At 40.8% G+C, this 23,328-nt stretch overlaps 1 protein-coding gene across 1 annotated transcript in view; it reads right to left on the bottom strand.

Annotated features, from left to right (window-relative positions):
* Nucleotides 1-23,328, bottom strand: part of C5 (complement C5) — a 112,051-nt gene that overhangs the window by 8,309 nt on the left and 80,414 nt on the right. The window contains exons 27-38 of the mRNA XM_017884218.1: nucleotides 22,667-22,762; nucleotides 20,905-21,076; nucleotides 17,495-17,700; nucleotides 15,578-15,730; nucleotides 12,742-12,804; nucleotides 11,588-11,669; nucleotides 10,462-10,519; nucleotides 5,076-5,178; nucleotides 4,316-4,390; nucleotides 4,094-4,199; nucleotides 2,906-2,989; nucleotides 1,675-1,764 (exon numbers count right to left, since the gene is read on the bottom strand). Coding sequence (XP_017739707.1) covers nucleotides 1,675-1,764; nucleotides 2,906-2,989; nucleotides 4,094-4,199; nucleotides 4,316-4,390; nucleotides 5,076-5,178; nucleotides 10,462-10,519; nucleotides 11,588-11,669; nucleotides 12,742-12,804; nucleotides 15,578-15,730; nucleotides 17,495-17,700; nucleotides 20,905-21,076; nucleotides 22,667-22,762 — 1,288 coding nt within the window. The remainder of the gene's footprint in view (nucleotides 1-1,674; nucleotides 1,765-2,905; nucleotides 2,990-4,093; nucleotides 4,200-4,315; nucleotides 4,391-5,075; nucleotides 5,179-10,461; nucleotides 10,520-11,587; nucleotides 11,670-12,741; nucleotides 12,805-15,577; nucleotides 15,731-17,494; nucleotides 17,701-20,904; nucleotides 21,077-22,666; nucleotides 22,763-23,328) is intronic.

Here is a 23,328-nt window from a genome sequence, read left to right as displayed (position 1 = left end):
ATAACCCCCTTCCAATTTTTTTTTTTTTTTTTTTTTTTTTTTTTTTTTTTTTTTTTTTTTTTTTTGAGACAGAGTCTCGCTGTGTTGCCCAGTTTGGAATGCAGTGGCATGATCTTGGCTCACTGCAACCTCCTTCTCCTGGGTACAAGCGATTCTCCTGCCTCACCCTCCTGAGTAGCTGGGATTACTTTGAGCTCACAGGTTCTCATGAACCCGGTGGCTCATGCCTGTAGTCCCAGCACTTTGGGAGGCTGAGGCGGGCAGATCACTTTGAGCTCACGGGTTCTAGACCAGCCTGGGCAACAAGGCAAAACCCTGTCTCTTCAAAAAATACAAAAATTAGATGTGCATTGATGGCTGGTGCCTGTAGTCCTAGCTACTTGGGAGGCTGAGGTAGGAGGATCACTTGAGCCTGGGAGGTGGGGAGATTGCAGTGAGCCATTGCACTCTAGACTGAGTGACAGAGTGAGACCCTGTCAAAAAAAAAAAAAATGTAACAGAGGATTATCACTATTTGCACAGGCACGCACCAATATGCTTGGCTAATTTTTGTATTTTTAGTAGAGACAGGGTTTTGCCATGTTCGCCCCAGGCTGGTCTTGAACTCCTGACCTCAGGTGATTCACCCAACTCGGCCTCCCAAAGTGCTGGTATTACAGGCATGAGCCACCGTGCCCGGCTCCACCCTTCCAATTTCAAAATGAAAAAATGATTTGAGATAGTATACGATATGCTCTCTCTCTTCAAAAAATGCCAGCAATAAACATCAAAAACTGAATAGAAAACAAAGGAGCTAATTTTATCAGGAACTGAGACAAGGCTGCAACTGAACTTGAACACTAATTTAGTTCTGAGCTCTGGACAACTAGAAGGATTGAGATTCGCTTTTTGAAATGGAGAATGTCTCAAACATGGATTGCAATTCTGAATATATTAAAAATTATTTGGTATTTATATTTTACACTTAAGAGATTTTTTAAAACCAACTCCCCTAAACCACCTTTGCCTCTGCCTCTGGTCTATCAATTGGAAGAGTACGGAACTGAAATCTTTTTTTTTTTTTTGAGACGGAGTCTCGCTCTGTCGCCCAGGCTGGAGTGCAGTGGCCGGATCTCAGCTCACTGCAAGCTCCGCCTCCCGGGTTTACGCCATTCTCCTGCCTCAGCCTCCCGAGTAGCTGGGACTACAGGCGCCCGCCACCACCCCCAGCTAGTTTTTTTGTATTTTTTAGTAGAGACGGGGTTTCACCATGTTAGCTAGGATGGTCTCGATTTCTTGACCTCGTGATCCGCCCGTCTCGGCCTCCCAAAGTGCTGGGATTATAGGCTTGAGCCACCGCGCCTGGCCGGAACTGAAATCTTATACCTCTGTGGCTTCTCAAAAGTTCCCTTTGACTATGTTTTAGTGCCTTTAATTGAAAAAGATCTATTAGAGGAAAGTATCTTGGCTGGGTATACATGTCACTTCTATTATTTATAATGAAAATCACATTTCTTTGCTGGGGAATAAAAAACTTTTCATGTTAGTGCTAAAAATCGATGGCATTTTCCTTCAGGGGATCACATGGAATGTTGTATCCATATAATCACTATGTAAAGTTTTTTATCTTTCTAACTGAACACGTTTTCATAAAATTTCATGTTTAAAGGAGCTATATTGAACTTTTGAACTCACCATATGCAATCTCTGGGTTACATGCTGTTTGTTTTCTAGTCTCTGCAGAGATTGTCAGATCCAATTCTTTCTGCATTTGCCCACAATCAGCTGGATTTTGTGAAAATTGGTAAAACTAAGGTTAATGTAAAGAAGTAGACACTCTTTCTAGGAGTAAACACAGTTTCTCATGAACCCAGAGACAACCCAATAAAACCTTACAAATCTCAGATTTCTAAGACCCGCCCATTTTCTTTTCTTTCATAAAGCGAAACATTACATAAAGCAAAAACAAAACAAACAAAAAACAAAATCTTGAGCATAAGTCACAAGCTTGTTGAACCCATGGCCCGAGGGCTGCACACAGCCCAGGACAGCTTTGAATGTGGCACAACACAAATTCGTAAACTTTCTTAAAATTTTATGAGATTTTCTTGTGATTTTTGTTTTAGCTCATTAGCTATTGTCAGTGTTAGTGTATTTTATGTATGGCCCAAGAAAATTCTTCTTCCAGTGTGGCCCATTGAAGCCAAAAGACTGGACACCCCTGGCATAAGACTTATTGTTAGACTGTGTGGCTACTCCACATTCAGGTCCTTAGAAATGTATGTGCTTCCCTTGATGAAAGGGGGAAATTTTTCCATTTTGAGTATAATCAGAAGTCCTTCAAAGGACCCAGAATGATAATGTGACTGATATATAGCCATAAAATGGCACAATAAGTACCTAGAAAATGTGTAGCTATTGAGGATTTTGAAAAAACCAAAACTAACTCAGACCCTTATGGAGCCAGCTGTTGATTACTGGTGAGTTCTGGATCTTTTCCTTGGCCAAGAAGGCTTTCTTTGATTTACAAAAGACTAAATGGAACTGGACAATAAATAGAATTCCATTAACTGGGAAGTAAAAGAGAAAAGAAACAGAAGCTAGTGGTTCAGTCCTGAGCCTCTGGTCCTGTATGTTAAAAAGACTAGGTGAAAGTAAAATTTCACATCATGTTGTCCCTATAATATCCAACAACCATCTCGATGATGTTTCCCTGCCTCTGTACAGCATGAACTATCAGGTTGTTCAGGAACTGTGAAAACGTAGTTTTACAATGCTCAGGAATCATTAACTTTCAATTAGTTGAGATAGCATTTCTACTTCTGAGAAAGAACAGTTTACCAAACAGTGTCCCCCAGATTAACCTCAAGTTATGAATGACTGCTTTAAATAACCATGCAGCCTAAACATGTTAAATAAAGTTTACCTTCTACACACTTGCACGTGGCTCCTTCACAGACTTTCTGAATTTTGATATTGGAAGTGCTATAAAACATGGTACACTGTTTATCTGTGGCAACGAAAGTGTGGTTAACAGAAGTGGTTTGATTGAAGAACAACACATGTACTAATTGGCGAGTCTCTTACATGAAGCCTCAGAGATTGCTTATTCTAAATCCTTCTTTTTATAGTTAAAGCCCAGGGAGGTGAAATTATGAATTGGCTGTCCTGGGAAGGGTTCCTCTACCCTCAGAAAGATCTCCCCTTTTTAGCTTAGTTCTGTGCTTGAAACACTCGTTTCTCAGAAATAAAATATTTTATGTTTCTATAAGTAACAGGAAAATAAATTATGTTGCATGAGGATCTTTTGAAAGAGTTGGAATTGTTTAGGGTGGACAAGGGAAGAAAAGCATATATCTATGTAACTCTATATATCTATCTCAAGGAGAAGAGGGACTATGTATGTTCTATGTGATTTCAGAATATAAAACTAGAATGAATGGGTGTCAGAGTTTTGGTTCACTTTAAGAATTTTCTAACAAGTAGAACTGCCCAAGGTGGAGTCATCTGTCTTGTGAACCAATAAGCTCTCCAATCACATAACATTCTCAAAAGTGGCTGAGTAGTCAAATGTGGTATTACTCATTCATAAATGTTTATTGAGTTCACATTCTATACTTGACACTGCATTATATACTAGGGACACAAGAATGAAAACACCCTGGAGTTGATGAGAAAGACATACAAATAATTGAATGCAATCTGACAGCTGCTATAACAGAGCTATCTGCAAAGTGTAACAAGAATATAGATGGGCTAGAAGTTGTTCTGGGGGAATTGAGTTGGTTTCTCTCAAAAGGAGAGAGATGATTTATCTGTGAACACCGTAGATAAACCTGAGGCAAAGAATATTGAAGTTGGAGGCACTACAATCCAGTTATTTTAAAAATGAAGAAACTGAGGACTGAGGTGAAATGGTCTGCTCAATGTCAAGAAGTAGTTTATGTACAATATTTTGTATGCAGTAGTTTGAATGTTCAAATTGGGACTTTTATGAAGAGTGGTCCCTAAGAGATGCAATACATAAAATTTACAGGATTCTAGTGGATTTCTAAATGTTCTGTAAAGAATACCAAGTATTCTTCTGAAGAAATGTTAGCATGGAGTTGATTACCTGGTCTGTGGTATTCATACACTGTGAAAGTGGCAGGACTAAGAAACCCAACTTCAAAGAGTTCAAATATCCGGAATCGTACACAAAGGAAATCACTGGAGGGGATCTGTTTAACAAATTCAAGGATTTAAGGAAATTACGGAGAGATGGTATTTATAATCTTTCAGCCTGTATATTTTGAATAGTAATAGTAAAGGAAAAATGGTTGGAGGTGGAACTTACCGAATTCAGTTGCAGAATAACATGTCCATCTTTAATTTGGTAATCAGTGAATAGCTGATCCACCCCTTCCACAAGCTAAGGGGGAAAAGAGAGAAGCTTGAATTTCATTTCATTATCTTTTTGTTTAAATGCATTCACCTGTTAATGAGATGTCACATCGCAGGGATGTGATCTGTTGTTCAAAGAAACTGAAGAGCAATTCCTCTTCTTGAAAAAGTCTGAACACATTAGCATATAAACTCATATTTTTCAGAGCATGCTAGTGTATGCTTCTGTTTCACTTTGATAAATCAAAACTTAGGTTAATTATGTTTTGAAAGGAATATTCTGGTCAGGCCTGGTGGCTTACACCTGTAATCCCAGCAGTTTGGGAGGCCAAAGTCAGTGGATCACCCTGATGTCAGGAGTTGGAGACCAACCTGACTGACATGGTGAAACCTCGTCTCTACTAAAACTACAAAAAAAATTAGCCAGGCGTGGTGGTGCATGCCTGTAATCCCAGCTGCTCGGGAAGCTGAGGCAGGAGAATCACTTGAACCCGGGAGGCAGGGTTGCAGTGAGCCAAGATCGCATCTTTGCACTCCAGCCTGGGCAACAAGAGTGAAAATCCATCTCAAAACAAAAACAAAAACAAAAAACAGAGAATATTCTGGGTGATTCTATGCAAGTTGTATATTAAAATGAAAGAAAGTAAAATTGTCTATAAAATAATTCAGAAAAGAAATCAAAGAATTCACATGATTTAAAAGAAAACACATACAACTTTTAAGTCTTCTTCATTTGCATTGATTCCAGTAGGCAAGGAGATGTCCATCACTGCATGAGAGGATCCGGAAGATGATTCTTCCCTGCTGGGTTTGTAGCTAAAATAAAAAAGAGGTTAGAAAATGTAATAAACAAGTGAATAAGATTCTTTAAGAAAGGACACTGTTCCTTAGTAGACCTTAATTTCTAAATTTGGGTCTCCATTTATTTACTTTTCTACAATGTATGGGTTAAAATCTCTGACTTTAGAGTTGCAGGAGATCTTTGAGTCATCTATTCTCTTTCCTCACTTGATCAATAATCTCAATGAACCACTCTACTGGAACACAGAAGTCATCCACACCAAGCTAACTAGCTGGGGAAACTCAGGATGAGAGTAAGGCACTGGTTCAAGGTCACACAGCTAATTCATGCAGAGCCGCAGAAGAATCCAGGTCTTTGGATTCTCACGTTAGTTTATTTTCTAATGAAGCATATTCCAAGGGAAAAAATTAGTTGTATGTTGAAAAGAGATTCAATAAACATGTCCAGGAAAAGCTGGAAGAAAATACAGTAAGGCCAGGCATGGTGGCTCATGCCTGTAATCCCAGCACTTTGGGAGGCCGAGGCAGGCGGATCACTTGAGGTCAGGAGTTCAAGACCAGCGTGGCTAACATGGTGAAACTCCGTCTTTACTAAAAATACAAAAAAATTTAGCCAGGCATGGTGGCACACGCCTGTAATGCCAGCTATAGGAGAATTGCTTGAACCTGGGAGGCAGAGGTTGTAGTGAGCCGAAATCACACCACTTCACTTCAGCCTGGGTGACAGAGCGAGACTCCCTCTTTAAAAACAAACCAACAAACAAAAGAACCCACTAAATATTAGTAGCTACTTTCTCTGGATGGTGAGATTATAAGCGATTATCTCTTTTCTTTTTCATGCTTTTCTCTATTTTCTAAATTTCCCATAATAGCTACTTTATGTAGAAAATGTTTCAAGGACTATCCTTTCAGTAGGAATTCTGCTAGAAGGAAGTTAAGGAGAAATGCAAAAAGGGCACAATGGGAGGGTTTTGTTTTGCTTTTGTTTTGTAAGAGAGAAAAGAATACTGAAATGGAGAATCAGGAAACTTGGGTTTTATTCCAGTTCTGAGATTCCCACAAATCATTTCCCCCTTCTAAGATCATTTTCTTATTTGTAAAATTAACTGTGAAGAAGTATAAGCTTGTATTTTAAATTTATCTTTATAATTCCCAGGCTTTGGTTTTGGGTGGCAGAGGCTTACAGCTACCATTAAGAGATGTTAGAAGACATAAAAGAGACAGGCTGGCGGGGCTGAGGCTAGGGCAGAGACAGAGGGAGTGTGGTTCTTCAAAAGTTGATTTCAGGTTCCAACCTCACCTCAAGATGCTTGAGAGGCAGCTGGATGTTTGAGAGTGAAGCTTGGGAGAGCAGACAGGATTAAAGGAAGAAATTAAAAGACAGCTTCATAACAGGGAAAATGAATTTATCTCACCTATAGGTATGAATGTTGGTGGAAGGGGAGACACTATGCAAGTAAGTGAGGGGTCAGGGCATATCTTTTCCTCAATGACACCTCATAGAGCATATATAACACAGTCCCGGCTGGACGCAGTGGCTCACACCTGTCATTCCAGCACTTTGAGAGGCTGAGGCGGATCAGTTGAGGCCAGGAGTTCGAGACCAGCCTGGCCAACATGGTGAAACCTTTTCTTTACTAAAAATACAAAAATTAGCTGGGTGTGGTAGCACACACCTGTAATCCCAGCTACTTAAGAGGCTGAAGCACGAGAATCGCTTGAGGCTGGGAGGCAGAGGTTGCAGTGAGCTGAGATCGCACCACTGCACTCCAGCCTGGGCAACAGAGCAAGACTCTGCCTCAAAAATAAATAAATAAATAAAAGCAGTCCCCAATAGAAGTTATAGATGTAATATTTGCCACAATAATGAAAAGTATTCTAAAATATCTGACTCATAAAAATTTAACCCTATTCTCCACCAAATTAACAATTTAGAACAGAATATAAAACATTTGGAACTCTAATGTGACATCTGAACATCTTGCTAATTGGATGGCTAGAAGCAGAGAACTCTTGCTCACAGATGCAAACACTTTGTCAGCAGGATGGAAAAGGGCCTCCAGAGTGGAGAGTGTCTATGAAAAGGTTGCTGGAGTCTTGATGACTGGTTGCCATGGAGACTGTTTCAATGGTGGAACAGAAATCCTCCTTTCAAGAAGCCCTTTGCCTGCTGCCAAAACCAGCAATCTTCCCCAAAGGCATTTTGTTGCGAGGGAAATGAAATCCTGTTTTTCTTTTCTTAGGAATACAACAGAGAGGTTGTAAAAAGGTAAATACACGAAAGAGACCCTCTGAACACAGAAACTTCATGCTGGCATTTTTTAATCAGGAGAGAGAATATTTGAAGGCAAAGAAGTTCTTACATGAATAAGTACTACACAGTTCCTTTTGGAATTTACCCAACCTAACTTCAATGTCAACAGAGCCAAAAGCATATTCCACTCGCCTTTCTGGAACATTTTGTCCCCAATTTGTAAAAACCAAAGGATAGACTATTCAAGATTGCATTTCTCCTTGCTTTCTTTTGTATATTGATAATCTGGAATTAGGCCTCCTGCCAATGAAGTCAAATGAACGAGTTTTTGATAACAGCCTTTTTCTGTACGGCAGAATTGTGGACAATTAGAACCGGCAGAAAACTGGAGATAAGGTAGTGCAGTATCTTTGCTTCATAGAAGAGGATCAGAGAAGTAAGCTGATGTCCTGAAGGTCACTGGAGTTCTTACTGGCAGAGGCTATCCCACAGGTGTCTCACCCTATCAGAGAGCTCTTCTTCATGGCAAGTCCAGATGCCTCCCTGTAGGGTCCCAGGCACTGATTCGAGCTCTGCCCAGAAGTTTCCTTACACTTCCCTTTGACAACTGTTACAAATTTAAAGGTAACTGTGATCATGCTCCTCCCCAGCTGGTAGGTGACCAAGGGTAGGAATGGCATTCAGGAGGAAAGAAGCTGCCTGGGAAAGGGTGACCTTACTGGAAAGACGTTAGGGAATGAGGAAAGATGTTTGAGTGGGAACAGAGAGCAGGGACTGGCCACAGAAGGAAGTAGGAAATGCTGGAAGGAAGAAATGCTGATGAGGAAGGAAATAGGACTGAATAGTGAAGGAATCCTAGGAAGCGATTGGGCTTGGGAGATAGAGAAGGCTGGGAAACAGCTGGGAGGGAAGCAGGGAGAAATAATGTGCTTTTCCTTGGGATTCGTGGTCTTAGATTACACTGATTGAAAGAGGTGGTTTAGGCTGAGCATGGTGGTTTAGGCTTGTAATCTCAGCACTTTGGGAGGCTGAGGTGGGCAGATCACATGAGGTCAGGAGTTCGAGACCAGCCTGGCCAACATGGTGAAACCCCATCTCTACTAAAAATAAAAAAATTAGCTGGGTGTGGTGTTGTGTGTCTGTAATCCCAGCTACTCAGGAGGCTGAGGAAGGAGAATCTCCCAAATCCGGGAGGCAGAGGTTGTAGTGAGCCAAGATCAGGCCACTGCACTCCAACCTGCATGACAGAGTGAAACTATATCTGAAAAAAAAAAAAAAGAGACGGTTTAGATACTGGATTGAACATCAGAGGCTGGGGATTTGAGCCCCTGGCTCTGCCTCTAACTCTGTGAGCATTTGGCAGGCGACTTTATTTCTTTGGGTCTTAGTTTTTTCATTTCCAAAACAAGAGGATTATGATATCATCCCTAAGGTCCTTCTCAGCTCTCATCTTTTGCACAACACTATTGAATTTCCATGTTATCCACAGTGGGTGCGTGATTATAAGTAAAATCAGCAAAATGCCATCCATAGATATCACTGTTATTGATAATACAAGAGTTAAGAAAATAGAACACAATAGAAAGGATTGAGGGACGATGGAAAGATCAGGGAAGAAGTCTGTGTTACAGTCCTGGCTCTACCACTATCTGATCACACTGTGTGATCGCCAAAGCCAAAAGTATATATATATTTTCAAATACCTACATATTCTTTTCCTTTTTTTTTTTTTTTTTTGGAGACAGGGGCTCCTTTTTCATCCATCCAGGTGGGAGTACAGTGGCATGGTCACAGCTCACTGCAACCTCAACATCCTGGGCTCAAGCAGTCCTCCTGCCTCAGCCTCCCAAGTAGCTGGGACTACAGGTGCGTGCCACCACGTCTGGCTAATTTTTTAAATTTGCTATAGAGATGGGGTCTGGCTATGGTGCCCAGGCTATTCTTGAACTCCTGGGCTCAAGCAATCCTCTCTCCTTGGCCTTCCAAAGTGTTGGGATTACAGTATGAGCCACCGTACCTGGCAAAAAACCTACACTTTCATAAACATTTTAGGATGGTGGCTGTGGTAAGCAGAATAATGGCCCCCAAGGATGTCCATGTTCTAATCCCCTGAACCTGTGAATATGTTACCTTATGTGGCAAAGAGAACTTTACAGGTGTGATTAAATTAAGGATTTGAGATGGGGGTTATTTGTGTAGGTCTAATGTAAAGACAAGAATCTTTATGAGGAAGGGAAGCAGGAGAGTCAGAGAAGGAGGTGTGATGATGGAAGCAGGGGTCACAGTCAGAGAGAGATTGGAAGATGCTGTGACACTTGTATTGAAGACAGACAGGGGCCACAAGCCAAAGAACACAGGGAGTCTCTAGAATCTGGAATAGGCAAACAAATTCTAGAGCTTCCAGAAGGAATACAGCCCTACCCAACTCCTTGATTTTAGGACTTCTCACCTCTAGAATTGCAAGATAGTAAAACTGTGTTGGTTTAAACCATTACGTTTGCAATAAATTGTTACCTAGCAATAACAGGAAACTTAGTCAGGAGAGGGTTTAACGTCAATGGTTCTCAACCCTGGCTACCATTAGAATGACCTCTGGAGCACGGGACATTTGGACATCTCTAAGAGTTCTCCAGCTGACGTCAATGTGCAGGTTGAGTTGAGAGTCTAGCTGATAATGGCCAGGGATTTTGTTAGGTAAGTGTGATTTTTCTAAGTAAGAGAGTAGGAACTGTTTTTGAGAGAATCTTTTATATTTTTTCCGTTTTTTTTTTAATCACATCTCTATCCCTCTGAAAGAAAGAAAAAATTAATATTATACTGTTTGAATCAGAAGACAAAATGAGAGAGAAAACTATTCTGAGCAAAACCAAGGCTGTTTTTTATGGTAAGTAGCTATTTAAGAATACATGTGTTCTGCATTTTTAAACAATTGAACAATTTTGTATCTTCTGGGCATACTAAAATTTGAAAATATATAAAGAAACAATACTAAAACAAAAATGAGAACTTGGAGTCTATACTCACTTTTGTGGAAATGGGCTCACCTGGCACATGCTACTATGCGTTTGTAATCAGAGTTTCCGTAGCCTCTGTAGTGGGACGCTGGCATACGCAACAAGAAAGCAAACAGACAAATATGAGTAAACTGTTTTCAGCTGCTTTGGAACGTGTCAGAACAGAATCATTAATGAACAGATCTCTGAACACACTTAAAAATGATTTGTGATTTGGAAGTTTAGATACTTTCAGCGGTTCTAATGGAAATTCATGGCTATTGACAATACCAGGAAGTATTTAAATAATTAATTTAAATAATTAAAGTCTTTAAATAATTAACAGTTCACCACTGTCAAATAACTTATAATTTAAGGAAGAAATTATTAAAGATAAATATGTATTGGTAATATGTTTGGGGGATGTTGGAGGGAGGAAGAGCAGATGCCTTGATTTGCTGGTAGTTGGGAAGTTTCCTGTAGGAACAGGCTTCTGAGCCATAGATGGAAAATATCAGGGCAGAGGCAGCAGCATTCATTCTGACCCTGGAGGCAATGGGGAGAGGAGGAGGACTGGAGTGTGCAAGTGGACTTGCTTTTGGACCAGGAAGGGAGAACCAACCAGCAGAGGGATGTGAGGGCCTTGGGTTAAAAAAAAAAGGGCCGGGGATAAATTTAAAGAAAGAATGGTAAGTACAGGAGAGACTAAGTTAAAGATGGAGGCAGAGAAATGTTCATTTGCTGGACCCCTTGGAATACAGAAAGGCTAAGGGATGGAAAACTAACAGGGTGATAAGGGAATTCAAGGTCCTAGATTGGAAGGTTAACACAAAAGTCACAGAAATGCTGGGTTCTGGAATTAGACCTTAATGTGGCTTTACAACTAGCTACACTCTTTAAAAGTAACATAGTCAGTCAAAACAATTTATTGATCAATAGCAAATACATTTAGCTTAGTTATTACTATTTAATATTAGCTTCCAACTATATTAAAGAGTTATATCTATTGTAAAAAATATATCTAATGTAAAAAATTTACTTGGATGTCAACCTGCTAAAGTATTTGATCAAGAAATTTTGCTTTTGAGTAAGCACATTTTCCTAATCAGAGAAACTCTCTATGTATAAACATGCTTTATTTTTAGCCAAAATTGCAGGGTAAATCCTGCTGTTTTACCTTCAATATCTTGAGTATCAATTTTCAAATAAAAGCTGCAAACTTCCTCAGAGGTACTGGTTTTGTGAACTACAGTTGTTACCTACATTGGGGACAAGTAAGCAAGAAGAGTCTATTTAAAGTGGGAAGGTGACAAAGGTATTATGGCAACACTGCTGCTGCAGATGGGATGCTCGAAGAATCATTTTCATAACCCAGCACAAATGGTGTACATTAGTGACTCACTTTTCCAGCAGCTGGACTCTAAGCAAACTCCATAATCTAAACCTGAGAGGCCCAAAATAAGCAAAAAATGACTTCTGGCCGGTCAGAATCTTGGTCTAAATTCCATGCGTCAAATCTGGGCACCTTACTCTACAGGAGAGTTCCCAAGGTTCTTGTTCTTGAACCTTTCCACTTTAATTTTACACACAACACCACAAGGCTAAGGAGTGTGGGTTTCTTCCAGCCACACACCATAATGGCAAACAGCAAATTACAGGTGTGTGTGAATGGGCAGAGGTGCTGCCAGAAGTAGATACATTGACACCAACCAGAAGTGGCAGAAAAGTGGACAATCTCTCCTCCCCCATGTAAACTTACAACAGTCCTTGAAGGAATGAATGTACTAAAGATAAAAATGTGATTAAAATTATTAATAGGATGTTAATTCATGCTCAGAACATGTAATTTAAGAATGCATGAACATACTTAAACAGCCTGGAAAAATTTGCACCTGCCAGCCAGGCATGGTGGCTCACTCCCGTAATCCCAGCACATTGGAAGGTCAATATGGATGGATCAGTTGAGGTCAGGAATTTGAGACCAGCCTGGCCAACATGGTGAAACTCCGTCTCTACTAAAAATAAAAAAAATTAGCCGGGCCTAGTGGCATGTGCCTGTAATCCCACCTACTTGGGAGGCTGAGGCAGGAGAATTGCTTGAACCTGGGAGGTGGAGGTTGCAGTAAGCCAAGATTGCACCAGTGCACTCTAGCCTGGGTGACAGAGTGAGACTCCATTTAAAAAAAAAAAAGAAAAAAGAAAAAAAATTGCAACTGCCAAGTGGCTAAAATGAAGAAACAAGCCTTTATGAATAACACATAAATCCCCCAAAATGCTTACTTAGTACAAATAGACACATAATTCGTTATTGGATATCAATTAAATACTTACATGCACCGTAGCCAAGCCACTGCCAAATCCTGTACTGACAACAAGGTCATCATTGAGAAGCACCTGGAAAGATAATAGAGAAAACATGCTTTCTTTCATCATTTGATAGGGAGGGAGGATAGAGCTATGAAAAGTGAGCTGACACCTACCAGCCTCCTCTCTCAGATCTCCTCTGAGAGTAACTGGATGAGACACTGAAAATTCTATGCCCATGGCAGGTGCTAAACAAGGCTAGTATTTCCCCTTTCCCTTCTACATGTAAATAAGATGTCTGAGATCTCCTGAGTGAACCAACAAAAGCAGCATGTCAGAGGTCACTTCTGGTTACATTTTCATTTACATATGGCTATGGTAAATCTGGATCTTCATCTCCTTTTGCCAACTGAATAAATTCCTTTCTGTGCCTAGCTCAGGAATCAGTATCCTGTATGCCAATGGAGATCATTTTCATCAGAACCCAGAGCAGGGAATCTCCACATAACTTGAAAGTGGGTGCATCTATCTTTGGTCCTCTCTGAGTTCCTCCTTTGCACCCTTTTTCCATCTCTTGATGATTTATCTTTTCCACTTGTCATGGCCTTTGTTTGCAGAAACCCCTGGTCCCCACCCCAAACCACTGGCACCCCACTCAAGCCTGCCAAATCCTTCGTTGCTGCTGCTCTTCTTCCCACTCTGCTAGTAGGAAAGTGAAGACATAAATGGAGTTAACTCATTCTCCTGTCCAGAGGAACTTTGTCATCCAAATGCTCCTTTATTTGTGGAAAGTAGGGGAGAGATAATTTTGAGCCCGAGGAGTTGGCACTTCCTTTATTCCAAGCCTCCCCTTTCCTTTGCTTAGCACAATAATGCAAGAGGGATTGGGCATATGTTAAAGTTTCTCAATCCTTCTTTCAAATTTTAGTAAATGTAGGAAAGTAGGTCAACGTTCTTGTTCTCCCTGATAGAATATAGCAGCATTTGCTGGAAAACGAGTGTCTTGAGATACTGCATGTGAAAAGCATGCATGACAAGTAAGTTTGGGAAATGCTGTGCACTGTTCCCTGCCTCTGTCGCTTTTCACGCCCAGAGTCACCACACTTAATCACATACACATTACAGAACAGAGGAATTCTGGATTTAAAAACTTGTTTAACTTCATTTAAGCTAGAGTTTTTCATGCACACTCAACCACCTAACACTCTTTCATGGAACACATTTCAGGAAATGCTGGAGTAGAAAATTCCACACTGGATCATAACAGCCCAGGTGTTACGTGGAAGCAGCATCCTAGGCTAAGGTTTAAATTTTGCTAGGATGACAAGAGGCCTCTTACAGCATTATCCCTATAGAAAAGAATAATTCCAGCTACCTCAGGTAGCTGGAAGGTCAAGAGATCCTCTTTAGAGCTCAGACTCAGAACATGAATCTCTGGTGAACTCTAAATGATCCCAGGGAAAGAAGACATATTCCCAAACTAGGGACCACAAGCACAAATGCCTGCAGAGGCCTGGGCACAAAGCAGGTATGAACATAAATGCACATGCATATGTCCTGTGACTGGTGGGGACTGCAGTAAATTGCAGAAGCCGTGCCAATGCCCAGTGCCTTGCTGCCAGGTCTTTTGGTTTATCAAGGGAAGTTGGGAATCAGATTTTTATTTGAAATCTCTGGATCTTTAAATGTTGGCATATATCTATGTCTATGTTTATATCCATATCCTTTTTTTTTAATATGGGCCACCAGTTTGCAATTTTTGCATTAAATTTTATTTCTCCACTGAGCATGGTGGCTCACGCCTGTAATTCCAGCACTTTGGGAGGCCAAGGCGAGTGGATCACCAGAGGTCAGGAGTTTGAGACCAGTCTGGCCAAATGGTGAAATCCCGTATCTACAAAAAATACAAAAAATGAGCTGGGTGTGGTGGCAGGCGCTGTAATCCCACCTACTTGGGAGGCTGAGGCAGAAGAATTGCTTGAACCCGGGAGACGGAGGTTGCAGTGAGCTGAGGTTGCACCATTGCACTCCCACCTGGGCAACAAGAGCGAAACTCCATCTCAAAAAAATATATATATATTTCTCATACTTGTTTACTTTTAACAAACACCAATTTGTGAAAGATTTCAACAGTGAGGACTATTTCCAATTACTGTACATTTAAGTATACTTTAAAATAATGCAAACACAGTAATTAGAAAAATATGTATTAGCAGCTATATGTGGGCAGCTAATATTAATAGAGAACCCAGTTTTCCAACATGTCTTTTCTTTGTGAAATTTTCATAAGCTATCAAAGTTACCACCTTTAAAAATCCAGCAGTAGCAAAGGACATGGGGCAAGGAGCTGGGGACCCTAAAGGCTGACTCCAGCCTGGCCACAGTCTGCATGTATGACCAAGGCCAGAAGGAACCACTAGCAGCTTCCCAGACATGCCTTCCCTCCTACACTCACTGTACTGCTCTGTGTGCTGTTATCTATGTCTGGAATGTTCTTCCTTTTTCTTCACTTGGCTAACTCATTCTGATTTTTTCGGATTTAACCCACACAGCTGGACACGTCTGACAAACTCCTCCCATCTTTCAGCCAGGATCAGGAGGGCCCCTCTGTACTTCCATGTACCTATCAAGACTCTTATTTTTCACTATCTGCCTAAATGACAATCTCCCTGCAGTATGCTGACTGTGTTTTATTTTTGAATCCTCAGTGCCCAGGATATAGCAGGCATCCCTGCTTAGGACATAACAGACACTCAATATATGTTTAAGTAGCGAAAAGATAGATTTATAAAATAAAGAGTGGGACAGATGATTTCAATGGTCTCAGCCAATTGTAAAATACTACACAAAGTTCTTCATTTACCTCTACTGGCCTCCCAAGGAAATTCTTGTCTGTCATTTTATAATTATGTAAGGGACCTTTATGCTTGTAAGCGACATCGATGTCCATATTCAAGCGAAGCTGTTTAACCAGGAGTGAATATTCTGTCAGGCCCTCGATGGCATTGATTGTGTCCTGTCAACAATCAGCAAGGCACAAAAATACGTTTAGTTCATTGATGTTCTCCCTATTTACAAATGCCCTTTTTATGGGGGGTAGGGCAGCATTGTCTGGAGATGAAACTCCAGCTGACGCAGTAAGACTGGTTAAGAGCCCCATTGTGGAGGTGGAAGAAAGGTCTCTCCCTCCTCAATAAAGATGATGCTGTTAGCAAGGGCAGGAAGGAAGTGTGGCCTCAGATCTGGGTCCTCTATATGTTCTGCAAATGTAACCTCAGGCAAGTCACTGTTTGCAGAATTCCTCTGAGTCTTTGCATGATTATCTCTTCCTCATCCTTTAGTCTGAGCTTAAGTATCTCCACAACAGGGCCATAAACTCCCCTTTCCCATTATTCTCTGTTTTAATGTTCCCTTTTTGCCCTTTATAGCTCTCATCTCAATTTGTAATGCTTTTATTTATAGTTTATTGTTAGCCTACCCCACTGCAATGTAAGATTCATGAGGCAAGTAGGTAATATATTTTTCTTGATGCCTGCTGTGGTTTGAATGTGTCCCCCAAAGTTCATGTGTTGGAAAGCTTGGTCCCCAATGTGGCAGTGTTAGGAGGTGAGGCCTAATGGGAGGTGTTTGGGCCATGGGGGTACTACTTTCATAAATGGATTAATGCTGCTTATTGTAGAGTGAATTTGTTATAAAAGGATGAGTTTATACCCCACTCCTACCAACCCCCCACTCCATCTACTCTTTGCCCTTCCACCATGGAATAATGCAACAAGAATGCCTTCATCAGGTGCAGCCCCCTGATCTTGGACTTCCTAGGACCCAGAACCATGAGCTAATAAATTTCTGTCCAGTATAAATTATCCAGTGTGTCATTTTCTGTTATAGCAACACACAATGGACTAAGGCAATATCCATTGCATTTAGTAGGTACATAAATATTTGTTGAAGGAATAAATGAATAAACTTTATCTTTCTGGACCTCATCTTTCTCATCTATAAAACTGAGAAACATGACTAGATCAGAGATGTTAAACAATGTGGCCATTCCCTCTGCCTATATCTAGGGGGCAAATGCTAATCAATAGGGCACTCTTTTCTGCTAACCCTATAATTGTACCCAAGATAAAACACATTAGATGGTCAGTAAATTAATACTGAAGGCCCTCTCTACATCTAAATTTTATGTATATAAATATACACACTCCATCATTATCTAAACATCCAGGCAACAGGGAAGACATTAGCATTCAATCTAAACTTTGAATATAAACATTTATTATACAACTACATAATAATTGGTTGTAATAAAAATACATACTCAAATGAGTTTACATTAAATAGCTAGATAGATTAACATATAACAATCAGTATTTCTCTCACTTTTTATTTATTTTGTTGTGGAGAAGGAGCATCAGTACCTTTGTCTACATGGCAACCACTATTTATTACATAGGATATGATATAATTGCTAATAACCTTACTAGCCTTTCATGGTGATTTAGAATAATGAAGGAGGTACTGGGCTTAAAGTCAGGAGACATGAGTTCTGATTCTGGCTCTGCCATGAATTCCCCGAGTGAAACTCCCTGGGCTAATTTCCTCTTCTATATAATAAGAGTGTTGACATAGATAACCTCTAGGGGTCCTCCAATTCTAGACATTATTAATATCTATTGCATGCTCATTTGGTGGACAAATCCATGGAGGCCAGATGAGTATGGTGTGGGAGAAAATAAAAATGTCTACAGGAAGATGAAACAAGACAAAGAAATGTTACCTGGGTTGAATAAAAGCCACCTCCGTATCTCTGCTCTTCTGATAGCCATTTGATGATTGGGTTAACATAATTTATGTCTTTCAAGTTCAGACTGGTGAGTAAAGCATAGGCAGTTGTTTCTACCATACGTGCTGTACCAGTGTTAGGTACAGAGCTGTCTTTATGTTGAAGATTGTCTTTCCAAAAACGATAAATGGGTGGATTACCTGAACACCAACAAATCACATTCATTAATATGATTAAAAATGTGAATTTGACATAATAATTCTACCAGGTGTATTATGGCCTTCCAGTTTCTAGAAGCTACTTACTTTTTCTTGTTAGAGGAACTTCCTGAAGATGACCAATGCAAAGAGAGATCCCTTAATGTGGTGCTACTTGTCTTTACACATTGAGGATCCCTAATCTGAAAATCTGAAATATGAAATGCCTCCCAAATCTGAAAGTTTTTGAGCTCTGACATGATGCCACAGGGAGGTAATTTCATCCCTGACCTCATGTGACAGGTCACAATCAAAATACAGTCAAAACTTTGTTTCATGCACAAAATTATTGACAATACTGTGTAAAATTACTTTCAAGCTGTGTGTAAAGGAAGGTGTATATGAAACATAAATGAATTTCATGTTTAGACTTGAGTCCCATCCCCAAGAAATATCATTTTATATATGTAAACGTTCCAAAATCTGGAAAAAAAAAAATCTGAAATCTGAAATAGTTCTGGTCCCAAGCAGTTCAGATAAAGAACACTCAACCTGTTTTTCGTTTTTGTGTGTGTGTGTGTTTTGAGACAGGATCTTGCTGTCACCCAGGCTGGAGTGCAGTGGTGTAATTGTAGCTCACTGCAGCCTCCATCTCTTGGGCTCAGTGCTGCTCCCACCTCAGCTTCCTGAGTGGCTGGGACTATAGGGATGTGCCACCATGCCCGGTTATGTTACCCACCCTGGTCTCAAACTCCTGGGCTCAAGCAACCCTCCTACCTTGGCCTCCCAAAGTACTGGGATTACAGGCATAAGCCACTGCACCCGGCCTCAATCTGTATTTTAAAACCAACATAGTACACATGTAGTAGGAAGGGGAAGTTTAGTAGAGTGGAAAGTACAGTAAACTGGGAATCAGTAGACCCAGCTTCTAGTCTTTCTTTCGTTACTAACTTACCATGTCACATCGGGCAAATTCCTTTAGTTCTGTGTGACTCAGTTTCCTAATACCTGTAGTACAGATAACACTTTCTTCTATGCAGTGAAACTCAAATGAAATACTAAATTAAAAGATGTTGCAAACTAGAAAGCACCATGCATATATAAGGGATTATTATTATTATTATTATTATTATTACTGACACTAAAAGTAAACTGGAGAACCTTTTCCCTGATAGAAAAATTTACATCTTGGAAATTATGAGATTACACCTAAAGCCTTAGTTCAGTCTTTGATTATTTCTTTCCAATTTAAAGCACTCAAGACCATTTCACACATGCAGCACTTTTCATAAATTAGGCTGTAAATTATATTTGTTATTTAAACCTGTAAACCTCAAATCCTTTTTGGAACAAACTATTTTTTTTTTAAAAGTAATGTATATTTGGAAATCATATTTGAAGGTTAGTAAAAATTTTGATGTATATGTTTATAATTCGTAACTACATTATTTGCATGACCTTGAAAGTGATATTGCCCCTTCCTTTCAGAGTCTCGGATTTGCTGTATTTAAAATGAAGAGTTGAGTTTAGGATTTTAAAGAAACCCAACTGGAACAATTCTTGGATTATTAAGTTCCCTTCTAGCTCTTAAATTCTATGATTTTATGATCCATATCTCACAATACCCAAGACATTTCTTTTGTGTTATTTTTGAAGTATCATACAAGTGGTTTCGAGGCATATGTTAAAATACAGTAATTTTAAAATGATGACACAAATCATATTTTGTAAATGGTCATAAACCTCAGTAAGATTTATAAAACTTCTAGAAAACCTTAGCTAGAAGAGGACTCCAAAGTGCTCAGTCATGCCAATAATCACTGCTACTCTCTTTCTATTTTTTGTCTCTCGACGTATAGGAAGCAGTATCTTTATTTTTCAAAACCAAACATATACTTTTATAACAAACCTGGTAAAATATAAGCCAGGTCATGCACTCCTTTGCTTAAAATCCCCCAGTGGCTCCCCTTTTCACTCTCAAAGCTGAAATTAAAGTTCTAGGGCTCCTTCTGGTCCCCATGGCACATTGCTGTGGATAAGACATAAGCACTCCTTGCTCTCAGTGGAAGCAGCTCTAAACTAGGGTACGTGGGCAGGGGAGTGGAGCGCAGGCTGGATTTCAGCCTCAATTCACTTGATTGCTTAGGTGCTTTGTCCACTGCACAACTGTTTACAGGAGCCCTGAAGAGTCTCTCTAATGCCTCAGATGACCTTCCCTTGTTCCTTCACCTTTTCCTTCCCTGACCTCACTTCCTACTCCTCTTCTCACTCTGCAGTCACACTGGCCTCCTTGCCATTCTTGGAGCACCAGGCATGCCCATGCCTCAGGGCATTTGCACGTGCTGTTCTCCACCAGGTATACCCTTCTAGACAACCACAGGACTTGCTTCTTCACCTCCTTTCAGGTCTTGACTCAAACACCATCCTCTCAGTGAAACTTAAGCCCAGTCAGCTTGTCTGAAATTACAACCCATCCTCTCACCTTGTCTCCTTTCCCTGCTTTATTTTTCTTCATATCAGCCATCACCACCTATTCATAAAGCTCTACTTATTTATCATGTTTGTGTCTTCCCAGTTAGAATTTAAGTTTCATGACAGCCTGGATTTTGGGGAGCCTGTTTTGTTTATTCCTTTATTCCCAGAGACTGGAATAGTGCCAGATATATAGGAGGTGTCCATAGGATACTCAATGCATATTTATTGAATAAGGGAATAAACAGAGGACAGGTGTGGTGGCTCATGCCTGTGATCCTAGCACTTTGGAAGGCTGAGGCAGCAGGAGTGCTTGAGCCCAGGCATTTGAGATCATCCCGGGAAACATAGTGAGACGCGTATCTGCAAAATAGAAAAAAATTAACTGGGCTCAGTGGTGTGCACCTGTAGTCCCAGCTACTTGGCAGGCTGAGGTGGCAGGATCACTTGAGCCTAGGAGATAGAGGCTGCAGTGAGCCACAATCATGTCACTGTATTCCAGCCTGGGTGACAGAGCGAGAACCTGTCTTAAAAAAAAGAATAAATGCTTGCTGAATGAATGCATGAATGAATGAATGAATAACAGCACACATTACATTGTATTGTGATGGTTTGTTCCTTGAGGGCAGGAATTGCATCTTACTCAAGTTTGCATGTCACTACCCACTTCCCAGATTTAGCAGACTTTATGTCTTAGTGAATGCTCACTGAATAAATGTATGGAACAAGTTATACCTTTAACCAAAGCTTCTCTCTTCAAAGCTGAAACAATTGAACGAAACTGTGGGTGAGTTTTGTCTCCCAGGGAAAGAGCATAGGCAGAAATGGCCAGTGTAAAGGTGCTCTGGGCTGGCAGTGTATTTTCAAGCAGAAAGGTGTCAGCTTTAATTAGAGCTGTGTTGATTTTCTGGAAACAAGAGAAAATACTTCAGTTTCTATGTCAAGCAACCACCTATCAAGTGATATGAACTACCCTCAGATCCCACTATCCTGGAGCAAGGAAGATGGGTGTGAAAAGAGGACTGACCTAATGGAAACGGATGGCTTCTCAGTGAAGCAAATCCCTCTGAGAGAAGGAGCAGAGCATAATCTTGGAAGGGACAATGAGGTTGTCCAAATCAGGTTAAGCTTTTTGCCTCTGAATTCTCACCTTCCTTTTAGAGGTTTTGTGCCTTTAGTTTCTGATTACACCATCAGACCTAGTCTCCAGGAAGAAAAGCCACCAAGCATAGACACAAGTTTTTTTTTTTTTTTTGAGAGGAAGTCTCGCTGTCACCCAGGCTGGGGTGCAATGGCCCGATCTCGGCTCACTGCAAGCTCCGCCTCCCGGGTTCACGCCATTCTCCTGCCTCAGCCTCTCGAGTAGCTGGGACTACAGGCGCCCGCCACCACGCCCGGCTAATTTTTTTGTATTTTTAGTAGAGACGGGGTTTCATCGTGTTCGCCAGGATGGTCTCGATCTGCTGACCTTGTGATCCACCCGCCTCGGCCTCCCAAAGTGCTGGGATTACAGGCGTGAGCCACCGCGCCCGGCCCATAGACACAACTTTTATCGTTCCCTCTCAGCGTAGTTGCAACAGGCACACAGGTTCAAGAGGAGTTATACTTAAAAAAAATAAAATAAGTAGCAGAAAGAAATCCAAACGGCCAAAATACTTTTAGATCCTAAGAATGCCTGGGTAAATAGTCTTGATCACCAGTCCCGACACCACCAAAATGGTTGTGTTGGACAAGTGGGCCAGGAGAAAGCCTACTGCAATGCTGCTAACATCCTGCCTGGCTCCTTCTCTCCCAGCTCCACATGCATCTCTCACCCATGTGGCCACTAGGTGCCAACTGGTCCTCTAGGCCCCTGGGAACTAGTCTTCATTGATTATTTTGTCTTGTTAAGCTTTTGAAACAAACTGAAAACAAATGGTTTTGTTTTGTGATTCCAGTTTTGCAAATCCACTTGAGATTTTCCATGTCAGCCTTGGAAATATTCTATGTTGATTCACTTAGGTGGCTCATCACTTTTCTCCCCTGTTTCCAAGCAAATGTTGTTTGGAAGGATTTGGAGGATACGCATTTGCTGTTGTGTATCCTCAGTACTTGCACAATTCAGAGTGCTTTCACTATAGGACAACAGTAACATATATAAAGCAGGATTTCGCAAAGATAAGACAGAGAAGCTGGGGGCACTGGATCATTCTCCCATCACAGTTCCAGCTATCAGTTTTACACCCAGCTCTACAATTTATTAGCCTGTGACACTGGGCAATTGAATTCACCTTACAGTCCTCAGCTTTCTCAACTGTCGATGAGTAGGTTGGACTAGGTGGTTTCTAATATCTATCATTGTTCTGAAATCTTTCAATTCTGGAGTGTAAGTTATTTTCAAGTAATTGGAAAGAAGGAAAAGAAGCTTTTGAAACTAAAGGTCTTCTGATTGGTGGCCCCTCCAGTATATGTTACAGAAATAGATGATGGGTGTGAGAGAAAGAAAACTCTTACTTACCACCAGGGGGCATATATCAAAAGCCTTTCTAATTCCAATCACAGTAAAGGCTGTAAGATATAAGCTGTTCTCTCGGGCTTCAACAGGCAAGGTACCCTAAAAAGAAGCAATGTTTTAAAAGGAGAGTGAAATGGTGTCTTTAAAGTGAAATGACCTAGTTCTACTCTGTGGGTTTTTTTGTTTGTTTTGTTTTTGAGATGGAGTCTCACTCTGTCACCCAGTTTGGAGTGCGATGGCGTGATCTCGGCTCACTGCAACCTCCATCTCCCCGGTTCAAGCTATCCTCTGGCCTCAGCCTTCTGAGTAGCTGCTACTACAGGCGTGCACCACCACGCCCAGCTAATTTTTGTATTTTTAGTAGAGATGGGGTTTCACCATATTGGTCAGGCTGGTTTTGAACTCCTGACCTCATGATCCGCCCGTCTTGGCCTCCCAAAGTGCTGGAATTACAGGTGTGAGCCATCGCGCCTGGCCTCTACTCTGTGTTTTAAGCCTTATCTCCCACTTTTTCCCTTCCTGCTTCTCATTTCTCAATAAGCCCCAGGTCTATCTCACTTGAGTGCTTTCACTTGCCCATCTCCCTCCACCCTGTTAAATGAGAGGTCTAAGATATCACTTCTCTGATCTCTAGTGAACTGTCTGAAGATCGCTTCACTTCAGAT

Source organism: Rhinopithecus bieti, unplaced genomic scaffold, assembly GCF_001698545.2.
Source record: "Rhinopithecus bieti isolate Rb0 unplaced genomic scaffold, ASM169854v2 scaffold_13710, whole genome shotgun sequence".
Taxonomy (NCBI): Eukaryota; Metazoa; Chordata; class Mammalia; order Primates; family Cercopithecidae; genus Rhinopithecus; species Rhinopithecus bieti.
This window is presented reverse-complemented; position numbering and strand designations above follow the sequence as displayed.